Source organism: Procambarus clarkii, chromosome 51, assembly GCF_040958095.1.
Source record: "Procambarus clarkii isolate CNS0578487 chromosome 51, FALCON_Pclarkii_2.0, whole genome shotgun sequence".
Classification (NCBI taxonomy): domain Eukaryota; kingdom Metazoa; phylum Arthropoda; class Malacostraca; order Decapoda; family Cambaridae; genus Procambarus; species Procambarus clarkii.
The window spans coordinates 15,522,225-15,540,122 of NC_091200.1; the positions used below are offsets into that span (position 1 = coordinate 15,522,225).

Sequence of the window (17,898 nt, forward strand, 5' to 3'; positions counted from 1 at the left end):
TAACTATATAGCACAAGGACGGAAAATTAGGACAGACGAGGAGCTGGGACAGGGGCGAGGGGGATAGGAACAGGACAGGAAGAGGGCAGAGACGGTGCCCAACTCCTTTGGACTGTTGGGGATCGAAACCCAAACCCGACATGAAGCAAGGTCGAAATATCATTTGGACTGATCAGCCAACACTGTACTGACCAGTCCAAATGGTGTTTCGTAGGATGTATTCTCAGTTTTGATCCTTGCTGGTTGGCGTAGAATATATTCCTCTTGGTCAATATTCTTTTCCATTCAAATATTCCATGAAATGTTCCAATGAATTACGAAGGAGGAATATAACTTCGTTCTTTTTAATATACTGGATACGTCGATGTTAACCAATCGAAGACACGATTGGCCATCTTTGAACAATCCAAAGACAGAATTGGGTATCCTTGACTAATCAAAGACACAAAAGTTATGATACAGAGGTTCGGCACAGCTAAGCTTACAAGGGGTCGGTCAAGGAATTAGTTCGATACGTTTTCCCTTATGTAATATTTTCATATTATATATTTGCCTTTCTTTTACTTCCAGTAGTCTTATTCTATTTGTCCATTAGCATATTCCTTTTCTTGCTATTCGATAATGCACGAACTTGCCTTCTTGTGTGATGCCGCGTGTGTGGTAATATTTACACGTACCCTCTCCGCCCTATAAATAATTATATACAAAAAAATTAAATATAGCTGTTCCCAACTTTTTTTGGGGAAAACGGGGTTTATTTTCTAATACCCAGAAAGTCCCCAAGGGCGTCGCAACACGCTGGCTGAGATCCACTGGCGCTAAATGTTTCTAGAATGTATTTCCTCGCGTCTAATCATTTGTGTTTACTTCCGGGAGGCCATTAAATGCATTGAGCAGCTGTTTATTTGGAAGATATTAGTATCTATTCCTGCAGGTGTGTAAACTGAAATTAGCATGACTAGACCAAACGCCAGGAAGGCGAGGGAAGACAGAGGAGCCCTCGTCAACAACGGGTGTCATCGTACAACTGCATGTCATAGTTGAGACTTGCTGTTGTACCGGTTCAGATGTTGACGGGCCTGTAATTTCCCCATACTGTAAATATTAGTTAGCATCCAAAGGGGGAGGTATAGAGACTCGTAGTTTCCAAAAGAGGGGTCAGTAGATCATATACTAGAACCAATGGATCAAATTATGGGAACTGAACGAATCTTTGGATCCAAGAGCCAGAGCCATCAACTAAAGATATAAACACCAGCCCATCCTCCAGTCCAAGATATAAGCCAAAAACTGATACGCAAATTTTAATGTTAAAATTTGACTTATACGTTTTGAACCCAACCCATCTCATTTGATTATGAGCTGAAGCAAAAAAATAAACCCAGCAGACTTAGTAGTTGCAGTTTATGCGACTAAGACGGCCTGTGTAACCAGCCCAACCATAAACATTGGCTAAAGGCTCGTTAATGCAGCATCTAATCCAATGTTTACCAATGGAAAACACTTTTGAAATTATTTTTACTTACACCTGATTACGTTCGAACTTACTCGAACAATGTTTCGCTCTTTTTCTGTGTTCGAAGCATCATTCAAACACCGCAAAATCAAATACAAATGCCAACAGAACCAGGTCTCCTAACCTAACCTATTTTAGGCCAAAATATAAAAAATTATAATAATAATATATATTAATATTAATTTATATTCGAGAATATATCATTTTAGGCTACACAGTACGCTGAAATTGGCGAACCCGTCTTTCGGGTCGACCGCAAGACGAGACGAGTGACCTGAAAACCTTCAGGTGGTGAGGGCCATCGCTTGGACGAGCTGCCAATCTTGAGAATAGGTTGCTAGGGACGGCCGCAGCAGCTTGAACGAGCACAGCCTAAAGCTGTTTCGGTGTAAACGAACCCGTTAACCACAATTGAAAATCTCTCAATGGACCTCATCCCGCGCACGTAAGAGGTCTGGAAACAAAACAACGACAGAAAACAAGCAATTGTCTTAATAAAGATGACGGGACATTCCTCGCCTCCTCCTTAACTGTAAACAACTGTCAACACTACGGACGGGCTGTGAATGCAGCTAACATATTCGTCTTTCCTAAATGGGCTGCATGTTGGAGCCTCCTGCTAACAGATGGCTTCCGTTACACGTTGGGAGTAGCCCCTCTCGCTGTTCTCTTCTGTAAATACACGTTCATTGTTGTCGCTTGACGTGCTTTTTCGTAATTCCCGTTAGCAGGTAACTCTTCCTACAGTGTCTCTCTCTCTAGTGCTTTTGTCGCTTTTTCAGTCCTCCTCCTCCTGGATGGTTTTCGTCATCCTCTTGTTCTTGTTCATCATTCTTCTTCGCCTCTTCCTCCTGCTTATACGCAGTTATATGTATTTATATTCCCCCTCCTTTATCTTTTATTTATTTCCCCTTTCTCTTTAGCTTCTATTTATTTTCCTTCTTCTCTTTATCTTGTAACTATTTTCCTCTTACCCTGTATCTTCCTCTTTCTATTCCTTTATCTCCTTTCATCCTCGTTCTCATCTTTCTCCTTCCTATTCTTTTTATATTTTCTTCTACTCTTCTCTTCCTCCTTCTCAACCGCTTCTTCTTTCTTCTTCTCCTCCTTCTCTTGCTATTCTTAACTATCCTACTCTCCCTCTTCTTCCATCTCCTCCTATCCGGTTCCACACCCTGGAAGCCACCAGCCACAAACACACCCAAGAGCTGGGTGATGTACACACGGCAATGAGACTGGTCGGGTCGGCTTTAACAGGCTTTCCTTTTAAAACGTCATATTCGGCATGATCTCGGCTGCCTGGTACTGAGAGCTTTTGCTCCTTGAAATGTAGTGCCGAAGGCTGGATGTAGAATGGGTGGTGATAGGGAAGGGGAGGAGGTTGAGGTAGGCGTTTGTAGGCTTTTGTGGAGGTTGACTGGAGGTCGGGTGGAGCATGTGGAGCTGCGTGGCAGCCTTTGCAATTATGTGGAGGTGTGCAGAGGCGTGTTGAAGTACTGTTGTTGTTAGTGAAGCCAGACGTGGTCACACACGCACTCCTTTGACCGTCTCAACTCTTGCATCTCATCCCCTCCTCTTCAGCTTCCGTCTTCTCCCGGTCGTGTCTCCGCTTAATACCACCTCTCAGGGGGGCCTGGAAGGGAATATTAAGGGAGGCAGCAACCGGCCCCTGAACCCCTACCTCACCCTTGAGTAGCCACAGGAGACTCATTCTTGAGTGCTCTCAACTGAACACTGAACATCTTCCCCTCTTGAGCTGAACGTTAAAATTCTCTGATAACGAGCACGGGTTGACGCTGTAATAATGGAGCCTGAGCACTGGACCCGGGGGACCAATCAGGAGCATCTTCCGAGCGTGGACGACGCGGGCTGACTCTGCCAGTGATGCGGAGTTCAGTGTGCTCTTGAGTGCCACTCTGGGACAGGGTAGGAGGCTACAGCCGGAGTAGAGGAGTAATATGTGTTGGCGGAGCTCTGGGTGGAAGGGATCAGAGAAGCTGAAGGTATCAAGGTGTTGAGCTAATAGGGAATAGAGTATAATACTTAACAGAAACCTCCTTCCCCCATCTGTCTGTTTGTCTGTCTGTCTGTCTGTCTGTCTGTCTGTCTGTCTGTCTGTCTGTCTGTCTGTCTGTCTGTCTGTCTGTATGTCTGTCTCTCTCTCTCACTCTCTCACTCTCTCTCTCTCTCTCTCTCTCTCTCTCTCTCTCTCTCTCTCTCTCTCTCTCTCTCTCTCTCTCTCTCTCTCTTAACTCATATAAAATCGGATACTAAATCAATGGAATTTCTCAATAAATTTAAGTTACATTGATTTACCCAAGAGGAGGAGGAGGAGGAGAAAGAGGAAGAGGAGGAGGAGGAGGAGAAAGAGGAAGAGGAGGAGGAGGAGGAGGAGGAGGAGGAGGAGGAGGAGGAGGAATGCAAACGAGAAACAGGAATGCAAATAATAATAAGAACACAAAAAAACACTAACTTTGAGGGCCTCCGTAAAACCTCTTTTGGAATATGCTGACCATTTATAAACATTTGAAGACTGAGTCACTGTACTTAAACAGAGAAAGAAACTTCCACGCCCGAATACAAGACGACTAAATATATTTGACAAATACTTCGGGTCAAATTACGATCATCCTTTCGAAAAGCCCTGAAGGAAAACAATGAATAGCTCATTCCATTTAATTAACGATAGCCGTGATATAAAACCTGGAGAAGCAAAGAAAAAAGGCGGAACTTTTGTGATTAGTTATGCACGAAATACGAAAAACAAAATCAAAACCTAATTTGTAGAAAAAAAATAATTTGTCTACAAATTAGTGATTTACAAAAGTCAAAGAAAAAAAAAAGAAAATAGAAAATCAGTGTGAGGTTCAACTTCAAGGTTCACGACCTTGACTTTGGTGGAGAATTTCTCGACACTGAACTTGAAAAGACCATTAAGAATCCGAGTTGTTGCCATCCAGTGGCGCTCATCTTGGTGAGCTGCGTTGTCTGTCGCTACATGTGACAGCTTCTTAATGGCAGCTTCTTAAACAGGCAGCTTCTGCGTACTTTGTGTGGCATTCAAGATGTGACTGACTTAGATGGGGATTCTGGTCATTGAGAAAAGGTGTGTATATATATATATATATATATATATATATATATATATATATATATATATATATATATATATATATATATATATATATATATATATATATATATATATTGAGCATAGGGCTAGCAAAAGACACCATGTAAGAGACCAAGTAATGGAGATGAGTATAGGAAACTTTGTGTATATCACAGGAGGAAGCACTAATGACAGCTGCTGGATATGATGAACTCCTAATACAGAACTAAACAAAACCATGAACAATTAGGATAAACATTGGGTCCATTCGCCCGAAAATATCGAAAAAGTGTCAGTGTCAGTGTACAGTTGTCTAAGAGGTAGCCACGGTGGTCGCCGTCTGTATTAGTGGTTTCCCACGCTGGCTGCTCATGATACTCTACCATTATACTTCCAACAAGAAACCTTTAAAGCAGACTTGATTAATATCAACGTCTGGTTATATAGCTTAAGTAAAATAGCAGCAACCGAAACCATGTTAAAAGTAAAAACAAAAATCAATAAAGAAATAGTTGAGGTTGCCATACAATAGTGAAGAGTTGCCATACAAAACACTAACCCTCACGACATAAACAGCCGAGGATAAATCCGTGGCGCCGTATGTCTGTATTGATGGCACCTGATTCCAGGCGGGTAATGCCTATACTCATCTCAAAACTCAAATTACGTAGATATTAGAGCATCGCGAATCGGACGACAGATGGCAGGCAAGGCTAGGGTTGGTAAAGCAGGTAATGGCGGTGACAGTGTCATCAAGGACCATTTCGCATGTGCAATAACCGACAATTCGCGTAATCTTTTTTTTTTTTAATCCATGGCTCTTATTTCACGAGCGATGAACTAGGATTCCGACAGCGAGGATACGGCAATTACACTCTGTCATCTCTTTGTCTTGTGGCTCTTTATATATATATATATATATATATATATATATATATATATATATATATATATATATATATATATATATATATGTCGTACCTAGTAGCCAGAACGCACTTCTATGCCTACTATGCAAGGCCTGATTTGCCTAATAAGCCAAGTTTTCATGAATTAATTGTTTTTCGACTACCTAACCTACCTAACCTAACCTAACCTATAAAGATAGGTTAGGTTAGGTTAGGTAGGGTTGGTTAGGTTCGGTCATATCTCTACGTTAATTTTAACTCCAATAAAAAAAAATTGACCTCATACGTAATGAAATGGGTAGCTTTATCATTTCATAAGAAAAAAATTTGAGAAAATATATTAATTCAGGAAAATTTGGCTTATTAGGCAAATCGGGCCTTGAATAGTAGGCTGAGAAGTGCGTTCTGGCTACTAGGTACGACATATATATATATATATATATATATATATATATATATATATATATATATATATATATATATATATATATATATATATATATATATATATATATATATATATGGCTTATCAGACAGTGAGTCGGCGGACAGGTGGCTCCATCAGCGCTAATGTTGTTGTTTCAGATTTAGCAACTCAGGACGAAGTGTCCACGTAGCACGGGCTATGGTGAGCCCGTAAAAAGCGCTAAGGCTGGAGCCAAATATATCAGCGAACAATAACCCCCCCTTATTCCTGCCGTGAAGGCGGCTTGCCAACGGATAACTGTTCATCCTGGAAAAACGACTGGACGTTTACAATTACTGAATGAACACAATTATTAAAAAAAATATTTATAAAATATATCCCTTAATAAACGTCCAAAAAAATCAAATACAAAACCTGTTGGATATGGATAATGTACAATAAAAAAGTGAGAAATGAATGGTTGAATATTTTTTTTACGAGCGGGTGATTTCAACGCTACAGTAGAGACGAGTCCAAGAGATGCGTCAGTAGCCATCCGGAAGATGGGAACTCTCCACAGCGCGGCGAGAGGAACCCTCCACAGCCTGGTGAGAGGAACCCTCCACAGCCTGGCGAGTGGAACCCTCCACAGCCCGGTGAGAGGAACCCTCCACAGCCCGGGGAGAGGAACCCTCCACAGCCTGGCGAGAGGAACCCTCCACAGCCCGGGGAGAGGAACCCTTTACAGCCCGGGGAGAGGAACCCTCCACAGCCCGCGAGAGGAACCCTCCACAGCCCGGGGAGAGGAACCCTCCACAGCCCGGGGAGAGGAACCCTCCACAGCCCGGGGAGAGGAACCCTCCACAGCCCGGGGAGAGGAACCCTCCACAGCCCGCGAGAGGAACCCTCCACAGCCCGCGAGAGGAACCCTCCACAGCCCGCGAGAGGAACCCTCCACAGCCCGGGGAGAGGAACCCTCCACAGCCCGGGGAGAGGAACCCTCCGCAGCCCGGGGAGAGGAACCCTCCACAGCCCGGGGAGAGGAACCCTCCACAGCCGTAACAGTGAAACGTTCCAGAGCAGTGAGAGGGTAAGACTTCCATAGCAGAGACAGAAGGGTAAACCCTCCACAGCAGTGACAGTGAAACCCTCCACAGCAGTGACAGTGAAACCCTCCACAGCAGTGACAGTAAAACCCTGCACAGCAGTGACAGTGAAACCCTCCACAGCAGTGACAGTAAAACCCTCCGCAGCAGTGACAGTAAAACCCTCCACAGCAGTGACAGGAACGACAGGAAAACCTTCCACGGGAGGCCGGTCGCGTTTTTACAGTGACATCAACACAAGATTTCAAGTTGCCAAAGACTATAACAGACGCGATAGTAACCGTAACGAGGATGTGGCAGCCAATTACACAATCGTGTTTTCTGATTAAGTTTTCCGCCCTTGTGACAAGAAGCCCGGAAGTGTAAGAAAGAGTACATAATCTACTCCCAGTCAAGTCGCTCTCCGGGTGTTAACACCAGCCATCACAGGCAAACACGGGGCGGTGAGGCGGGTGAGTGACAGGTGGGACCTGAGCGACGGGTGAGTGACAGATGGGACCAAAGAGACGGGTATCACTCAGCAGCTGCGGGTGAGGTACTTTTCAAAACATATCTTCAGTTCCCAGAGTCGTGAGCCTCTGGGAACTCTTCCAACATAGTACCCGAACTTCGTATTCCCCCTGGAAATAAGTCCATCTCTGAGTCCATCTTGGTTCCAAAGGGTATCCCCCGCTTTTTCTCAGAGGCCGCCTTGGCATGCGATAGTCTCCGGCATCTTAGAATTCCCCCGCTTCCCACCCCCTTGCGTTCCTCAGACTCACCCTTCCCCCAAACTTTCTCTCAGACGTTTCCTAGGTCCCTCAGTCTCCCTCGGTCCCACAAAGTCCCCCACCCCGGTTCCTTCTGAGAATCCCCGCCACCCCTTCCCCCTCGGTCCCTCAGAGTCCGCCTACCTTGTGGTGATTCCGAAGATCAATGTCCCCGTAGCTCGGTCTCAGATAAGGCTTTCTGGTTGGTGGTCTGGTTAACCAGGCTGTTGGACGCGGCTGCTAGCAGCCTGAATATGCTGCTGCATCTTCAGCACCTTCAAAATTATCTTCAGTTCTTAAGCAGTTTAGTCACACCCACTTCTTTCTTTTAAGTTACCTGCGAGCTTCATTCATTTAAAAAAAAAAAATAATAATAATAATAATAATAATAATAATAATAATAATAATAATAATAATAATAATAATAATAATAATAATAATAATAATAATAATAAATAACCCTTATGAACATAAACAATTAATTTGTCGTGGGTGACTTCAACGCTACAGTAAGTACACATCCGTGTCTCAAGCCGCCTGGGAAGGCTGTTGTTAACAGTTAATAATACAGAGTCATATGTAACTAGGAAAATCAGTAGGAGCCATGAGGAGGATTCGAACCCCGCACACTTGGTACTCCCCAAGCACACGCCTTAGACCACTCCACCACCATGACATGGTCAAAAAGGCAATGCAACCTGGGATTCATTTGAATCCTCTAACCCCGGCTGAGCTATTCCTAGTCTCCGCTAGCCACCGCCATCCCTGTCCGAGCCCATGCCAATCCCGGCCTAGCCACCCCAAGCCCCAGTCGAGCTGTCCGAGCCATCATTAACCCTGGCCGAGCACTGCTCGACCTCTTGGTGGACGGTTTCCAGGCTTGATGACCGCGACTTCTTCCTCCGCGCTCAGCAGTAACTGTCAATGTTGTGGAGGCGGCGACGGCGTGTTAGGGGAAGGATGATGATATAGCTATTACTACTAAGTATTCTTGACAACTGTAATTGTTCTTGGTGTTAAGTGCGTTCTTCGGTATTGTGTTCTTGGTATTTTGGTCTCGTTATTAGGCTTTATTGACGCTAAGTAGTCTTTTGTACTTAACAGGACAAAAGTCTGATTCTTGTTAAACAATATTAGTTATGAGTAAATCTCTTGTTGTATGTCTATACCTTTTCTGTAATTAAGGCTAGGAAGGGAAGGTGATGGATGAGGGGGTCACGTATGAATGTGTTAGTTGGAGGGTACATTAGTGCGTGCGTGCGTGCGTGTTGGCGTGCGGCATTCTTCGCAAGGTTACCCAAGGCTTAGTTACACTGCGGATGGAAGTTCGTGGAGGGGGGGGGGGGAGGGGGGTGAATGGGAAGAAGGGGAGATTGAGAAGGCATGCGTGATGAAGCCTGCATGGGGCAATAACTTTGTGCTTACCTCTTCCTCCCCTCCTTCTACTCCTCCTTCTCTTTGTTCCTTCCCCCTCCTCTCCTTCTCTTTCCCTTCGTTCCTCTCCCCCTTCCCTTTCCTGTGCCACGACACCTCACCTGAATGTCTTCCTGTGTCCTCCATCACTTATGGTGCATGAAGAGTACAGAACTGCTTCCGAGGTGCAGGATAGTCATTACTGGCATCCCTTCACCCCCCTCTCTGTCTCTCTCCCTCTCTTCCCCTCTCCCTCTCCCTCCCTCCCTGCCTCTCACTCTCTCCCTCTCAGTACTAATGGTGTTCTGGTTGTGAATTTTATGCGTGAGGGAAGAATTCGTGTTGTATTCTGGCTCATTGACGTCGTCATGGTGAGAAGATTTTGTGACTGATCAAAGGGCTGAAGTTTATGCAAATCCGGTATTATCAGTTCAATCTTTTATTTTTTATTTTTCTGTCTCTATCGATCCAGCTGTTTTTCTTTCTGGTCAACTTACATGGAATTTTCACCCCAACTTAGTATTTTTTTACAACAATTTTCAAACGTCATTGTTAAGCCGAAGAGAATACAGAGTAGGAAGAGATTCTTAAGAATTTTAACCCTGATTTCCTGTATCCATCCATATGATGATTTTCCTCCCAAAGACAACTGTCTGTCAGGCTAAATATAAGACTGGAATAGAATACAAAAATTGCGCATCGTTTATATCGTACTCACAGCTATATTGTTAAGCCCCTTCTAAGTTACTGAAAAGAGTTGTGCCGCTGGTGTCTTGGCTCCACCTCCTGATGAGGGCAGACGGCCCAGTAATCCTGACTCAATCACGCTCATGAATTTGGAACGGGTGTAATCGACTGTGCTGAACGACATCTGTGCGTACAACAGTTGCTTGACGCACTACGCCACGCTCCAGCTCGGTCATGACCGGGCGTTACCGCAAATGCTCACCGCTACTAAGATTTTACGAGCCATGAAATTCTCGAGTCCATTTGCCGTAACTTACCTGCCTTTAGTTTAGTTACACATGAAGCGTCGTTGGTGATTGGCTTAGATTTTGATGCAATTCGTACAGGTCTTGCGTTGGGCTGACTGGCCCTCCAAGCACTGAAGTAGAATAGAAAAGCTCGTTGCTCTGCGCAAAGCACCTTAAGGCACTCTGAGGGTTGTGTTATTTGTTTTAATTAGGCCATATTTTAAGGCTTTTTTTTAATATTTTCATCACTTTTTGTGATTTGAAATGAAAATGATTGAGTTAGGAAACATTTTGACATTAACATTGGCTGAACATTTATAAAAACAACAAACATATGTCCTTAACAACTGCACCATGAAATTTTTGCCAAAACAGGTGCGCAGTGCAGGGGTTAACATCAATTGAATTGCAAACGTAAAAGGGAAGAAATTGGCGGTTGTGAATTCCGTTTAAGTGTGGAAATAAATAGTATTACCAGAACACATCAACGATATCTATCTGTCTGGTTCGTCTGACTCTCTCTGGACGGTCGTGGAACTTAGGTACTAACAATAGAAGATATACACGACATTAACAGGTGTAAGGTTCCTAGTAAACCTTATGCGAGTCTAAGATGCCTACAATTCCTTGGCACAGTTGTTGGTTTACAAAATACTGTTCCTGAACTATTTTAATCTACTTATTTTTTGTATATTTTTCACTAAACTGTTATATGTTTTACCTTTCTAGAAATCACATAATTGTGTTAGATGCCTCAAGCCAGTTTGCTTTCAAAAAATGCACTTAATTGTATGTTTATTTAACCAAAGTTTGTGAAATGGTAATATGCCCATTTTACTTTCTAAATAATTATATAAGAACTAATTTAAAAGCTGGATAGCTTAAACAGACACGCATATCTATACAACATTATAAATTATACATTAACTGCTAAAAGCAGATATATCTCAATATGTGTAAACCGATCATTCCGAAAATCCCCTTTTGAAGCACAATTATAAATACAAAAACAGTTTCTAACGTAAATTTAGAGACAAACACACTAACAAAAACATTTTCTCTCACCACAATAAACACCCAAATGTGCATTCCAACAAGGAATACATTTTCAATTGTGTCTAAGGTTACACACTCTCTCACACCCACTACTGTAACCCACCACCCACTACTGTAACCCACCACCCACTACTGTAACCCACTACTGTAACCCACCACCCACTACTGTAACCCACCACCCACTACTGTAACCCACTACTGTAACCCACCACCCACTAACATACCCCTCGCTCACACACACTACTGTGACTCACCATCTACTACTGTAACCCACCATCTACTACTGTAACCCACCACCCACTACTGTAACCCACCACCCACTACTGTAACCCACCACCCACTACTGTAACCCACCACCCACTACTGTAACCCACCACCCACTACTGTAACCCACCACCCACTACTGTAACCCACCACCCACTACTGTAACCCACCACCCACTAACATACCCTTCCCTCTCCATGCCCACAGGTTCCCTCACCTCCTCTCAGTTCCCGGTGTTCACGCTCTACGTCCAGAAGAACTGCCTGGCCAACTCCCCGTCCTGCGACCGCGCCTGGAGCTTCGAGAGAGTCATGGGATTCGAAATGGAAGGTTTCTCCAAGAAGAGCCAGCGCGTCACCAGCCGCCAGGAATGTCAGGTCCTCTGCCTGACAGAGCAAGAATTTTCCTGCAGGTGAGTGTACGGAAGGTTATGTAGCTGCCGAGTGACGGTAGATATCAGTGGGTGTCAAGGCTTTGTTGTCATAAACCACCTTTTATGGAGCTGTTTATGTTTCTGACGCTGTCAGGGTTTGTTGCCATCTCTGTTGTGTATTGGGGGTTCTTCCTTCTGCAAGCGTGAATATCGAATTTCTTCCTTTTAGTGTTTTTTAGTGTTTGTTGACTAAATTTCTTCCAGTGACGAAATTAAAAAAAATGAGTGCAAATTCTTCCACTCGACCTGAGTAGCAAACACCACCACTCGATCAGTGTAACAAAAACACACCACCAATCGACCAAGAACACCGACCTGTAATTTCCTTTTCTTGTTGCGCTCGATAAACTGCTCCAGGTGGCACTATCTTCCTTGTTGTTATTATTATTATTATTATTATCGAGTGGTAGAGTACGCGGCTTGGCAATGCCTTGGTCGTAAGTTCGAGCCCACCTCACAGCCCTAGTGGATTTTCTCATTGATATATATATCATGTTAGTGTGATTTCTCTGTAATTATTATTATTATTATTATTTGTTATATTCCTAATGTCAGTTACTTGGTTGCTGAACGGCACGTTCTCTTGATTTCTCACTCCGTTCAAGACCCCACCTTCTAACCTAACCAAAAACTTAACAACCCAAACAACCCACCCAACCTATCAAGTCCGAGGTAACGTAATCGTGAATATTTGTGATTCATTCTTTAGTAAGTTGCATGCCATTACGTACAAAACGCGACCTATTAGCTAAGACGAAGGGTTGTGTGGAAAGCAAGAGCGATACATGTTGTGAACGGTCAGCTGCCGGAGCAGTGCGGGTGTGTTTGACATTAAATAAATAGTTTTGGAGTTACTTGCCATTTATTTACAAGAGAGTTGGTCAGCCAGAGGCTTAGGGCCCGCGCAGGAATATCCATGCAATATTCCTTGCACCTTAGATCATATAGAGTTAGACACCTCTCTGTGTGTAGATGATGCGCGCTCGCAAATACAGTAGAGAATTTAATGTGGTTTCGTCAATATTAATCTTGATCATGGCAAGTTTGCCGTTGCACAAGATTTCATCACGTTCGGGTTCCATTTTTTACTATTTGGTGCCATCTGATGCGAGGCAAGAATGAGTTGTCAAAATATTCAATTCCGGATAATAGCAGTACTCTGGTGGTGGTGTCGGACACCTTGATGTAGTGACCTTAATGACACTGGTGGTGGTGTCGGACACCTTGATGTATTGACCTTACTGGCACTGGTGGTGGTGTCTGACACCTTGATGTAGTGACCTTATTGACACTGGTGGTGGTGTCTGACACCTTGATGTAGTGACCTTATTGACACTGGTGGTGGTGTCTGACACCTTGATGTATTGACCTTACTGGCACTGGTGGTGGTGTCGGACACATTGATGTATTGACCTTACTGGCACTGGTGGTGGTGTGTGACACCTTGATGTAGTGACCTTATTAACACTGGTGGTGGTGGTGTGTGACACCTTGATGTAGTGACCTTATTAACACTGGTGGTGGTGGTGTGTGACACCTTGATGTAGTGACCTTATTAACACTGGTGGTGGTGGTGTGTGACACCTTGATGTAGTGACCTTATTAACACTGGTGGTGGTGGTGTCTGACACCTTGATGTAGTGACCTTATTAACACTGGTGGTGGTGGTGTGTGACACCTTGATGTAGTGACCTTATTAACACTGGTGGTGGTGGTGTGTGACACCTTGATGTAGTGACATTATTAACACTGGTGGTGGTGGTGTGTGACACCTTGATGTAGTGACATTATTAACACTGGTGGTGGTGGTGTGTGACACCTTGATGTAGTGACCTTACTGACACTGGTGGTGGTGGTGTGTGACACCTTGATGTAGTGACCTTACTGACACTGGTGGTGGTGGTGTGTGACACCTTGATGTAGTGACCTTACTGACACTGGTGGTGGTGGTGTGTGACACCTTGATGTAGTGACATTATTAACACTGGTGGTGGTGGTGTGTGACACCTTGATGTAGTGACCTTACTGACACTGGTGGTGGTGGTGTGTGACACCTTGATGTAGTGACCTTACTGACACTGGTGGTGGTGGTGTGTGACACCTTGATGTAGTGACCTTACTGACACTGGTGGTGGTGGTGTGTGACACCTTGATGTAGTGACCTTACTGACACTGGTGGTGGTGGTGTGTGACACCTTGATGTAGTGACCTTACTGACACTGGTGGTGGTGGTGTGTGACACCTTGATGTAGTGACCTTACTGACACTGGTGGTGGTGGTGTGTGACACCTTGATGTAGTGACCTGCCACATATTGCTTCACCGTCAAGAGTAGAAACCACTCCCCTCAAATTTTTACTAAACTTCGTAAAACTAAGACAAATCATATAAATATCTGAAGATAATACCACTAATTACAACAGTAAATAATATATATGCATTAAGATCTCTCCGCTTGATGTCCTATTGAAAAAAATAGTGTAAGGTAGACACCCACAGAATCAGAAAAAGATCTTCCACAAACACACGTAGCCGGTATCGTGCGAGTTTACATAGCTGAAGGAGCAGCTGCTTTACTGAACAAATCCCACAAAGGCCGTGACGAGGGTTCGAACCTACGTCTTAGAGGATTGACCAAGAGAATCAACACAAAAGGTCACCAGAGTCATTTATTGTTTTGCTTTGGCGGTGATGTATGTTGGTCTCTCGTGGCTCTCTAGTCAGAGCCTCGGCTCATCTCCGTCACGAGAATGTGCTGAAAATACAGTTTTTCAAATCTTCGCGTCTCTTCCTGAGTAATATAGTGACAGATGTGGAGCAACAGACGTGGTCTTCTGAGGAACTCTCCGAGACGTTCATAGGAACTGGAGGCTCGTGGCATTTTAATTGCACATTTCAATATACAAATATTACAGGAGCGCGTGTATCCCCTTGGTGGGGATCTGAAGCGTCACACAATAGTGTGTTTCAATATCACAGTGAGGCATCATACATTAGGGGGTTCCCATTATTACTCTGGGGTATCATACATTAGGGGGCTCCCAATATCACACTGAGGTATCATACACTAGGGGCTCCCATTGTCACTATGGATCAGTTCACACTTAGGGGCTCTTATTATCACCCTCGGGCAACACACTAGGGGGGCTACCACTATCACTGTGTGAGGCAGCTCACACTACAAGCTCCCACCATCATTCTTGCACGACATACACACTAGGAGGAGGGGGGGAAGGGGCGGGCTTCCAACATTCTGTTGGTGATGGTGGAACCTTACCAACATAATAATCTCATTGCTAACTACGTCACAATCTAACTGGTCGCATCCTGGCCTCACTGAAGCCGGTGGTGAGCGAGAGCCCAGTCAATCCCTCGACAACGGAGGTTAAATTGCTAAGCAACTGTCTTCACAGGACGCGGTGTGGCATTAGACATCTTGAGCCACTTTGCTCCGCGAATTACATCTGATTTATGACGTATAACCTAAAATTGAATTATAAGTAAGGAGGGGAAGAGGGGGAGGGAACTACCTGATATAAGTCTTATATAATGCAATTGCTGTAATGAAAAGCTGGCCAGAGTGCCTTGTTATGATGAGTGGGGGGAGGGGGGATGGGGGGGGGGTCTCTGGCAGCTAGGACTGAGGCAGTTACCACAGCTGGGATTGAGACAGGACTGAGGCTAGGACTGAGGCTAGGACTGAGGCTGGCACAGCTGGTACTCAGCAATATGCCTTATAACTCGATGGACGACCAAAGCAGAAAATCCTATATATGGCCTGAAGATCCCAAAGTACAAGATGCCGCCAAGACTGGACTCACGACAAGATCCAAAAGAACAAACAAAAAGGTCTGAAACTTTACAACTTTCGACTGCACAAAAACACAAATTCTTGAGCTAGAAAAAAATAGGAGGAAAATGAAGTCCATCTTGAACGGCCTGGACCTTAAAACAAAACAAAAAAAAATAACAAAAAACAAGTCAATGGAGTATCATGATGGTGGAGGAGGTCCTTATAAGGCTGTGTTCTTAATTACTCCATTCCCCACTTGCACTATTCAAGATATAATGATGGGACTGGCGGGTGACTGACATGAGATGTGATCGCCCCGAGGAGGAGGTAATTATATGTTACTGCCCTCTTTAAATTGTGTCTTGGGGGGTACTTAAATTAGTGATCGTGTAATGGAGTCTTTGCCACATGCCACGTAATCGTCTTTTGCAAATTGAGGGAAACAGAAGGAAAAAAAAAGAGAGAGATGATGTCGATAACAACTCCTGGCTCGCAGTGTCATTAAGAACACCAGTTATACTCCTAGGTGACCACAGATTTAGTTGGAGAGAGAGAGAGAGAGAGAGAGAGAGAGAGAGAGAGAGAGAGAGAGAGAGAGAGAGAGAGAGAGAGAGAGAGAGAGAGAGAGAGAGAGAGAGAGAGAGAGAGAGAGAGAGAGAGAGAGACTGAGAATGACAGCGAGAACAATTACTCGATGAGAACTGCAGCATTTAACATTTCTTGGCTAATAATAATATGCCTGAACTGACTCTTAATTATAAAATAATTATTACGTGTTAAAAAAAACGATTAACGATCAAGCACTAATATGCAATTTACAATTAAATATACATTTGTATAATTATTTGTAAAATTATTTAATTATGCTCTTAGTTTGATGATGCTCGTAATTGTTTTAAATCCCTTTTTTTGGCAATACATTCCATAATTTTCAATTCTAAATTCCCTTCGAGAAAAAAAAGCCCCACGAAAGACTTACTTTGCTATAATCCTCTGAACAAAATCGGGCTCTGAAGATAATTGTTTTCTTTTAAGCGTCAGCACATGGAAAGATCACGTTCTGTAACCAGACTTGATCGTAAGCACACTCTGGCGAACGTGCGTCTGACAGAGCGAAGGCAGAGTTGTAGTGACTGGAGTTGAACTGCCAGGCGGAGCGTGGAATCCTAACCCCATGTATGGTATCCAAGTCTAGCGATGTATACTCGACCGAGCAGGCATTTGTTTTTCCTTCATTACGCACTATTTATTTCCACGTGGTTTTAATCCTGATTTCTTTCTCATAACTTTGCATTTGTCTCAGTTAAAGTCCAGTAGCCTATGTTCAGAACACCTCTGGAGATCTTAGTTATCTTGGCATCGTAGCACAGTCCCTTTCTGTTTTGATTAGTTTTTATTTATCTCGCGTCGTCGGCAAACAACGATTTGAAGGAGTCAACTTTCTGTTAGGTCAATGTTAGTAAAATTATGGAGCCTAGCACACACCCTTGCGGCACGCTGCTCGTTTTCTCTCTTCACTCTGATGTCTGTCCTCTAAATGTGACTCTTTATATCCATCCTCAGAGGTACTCTCTCTCACTTATCTCAAATTTTAACCAGAAACACCTGGTTTCTTTTTTGAGTAGGAGTCTCAAATGAGTGACAATGTCAAATGATCTCCGGCAGTCAGGGAAGAAGCAGTTTACCCAACCCAATCTCTCTTTCATTTCCCATCTTCTCTGGAATCTCTGATAACTTTGTAAATTAGAATGTCTTTGTAAATGAGTTCATGCTGATGTTCGGATTAATACTTCAGTTGTTCGAGGTGTTCCACAAGCCTCCTTTGGGTCAATGTTTCTAGTGATACTGGTATGTTGTTTACTGGCTCTTTATCTTTCCTGTCCTGGCCTCAATGACACCATATTAGCCTTTTTCCAACAGTCGTGAGGGAACATCGTGAGGGAAGCAGGGAGGGAGGGACAGAGGGAAGGAAGAAAGGAAGGAGGGATTGATGAACGTAGGAGTAGAGAGCCAACAACATGTCTGCTGGCAGCTGCCGTGACGACTAGGTGATTCACAAGGGATAAGAGCTAGGAGCAAGGGATAAGAGCTAGGAGCTAGATGGAAGGTGGAATCGCAATGAAGAATTAGAATGATGGAGACAACAATGGGATTGTAGTGAGATAAATA

At 43.8% G+C, this 17,898-nt stretch overlaps 1 protein-coding gene across 1 annotated transcript in view; it reads left to right on the plus strand.

The window, feature by feature from the left end:
- Window positions 1-17,898, plus strand: part of LOC123774547 (uncharacterized) — a 52,467-nt gene that overhangs the window by 21,848 nt on the left and 12,721 nt on the right. Inside the window, exon 4 of the mRNA XM_045768892.2 lies at window positions 11,712-11,916. Coding sequence (XP_045624848.1) covers window positions 11,712-11,916 — 205 coding nt within the window. The remainder of the gene's footprint in view (window positions 1-11,711; window positions 11,917-17,898) is intronic.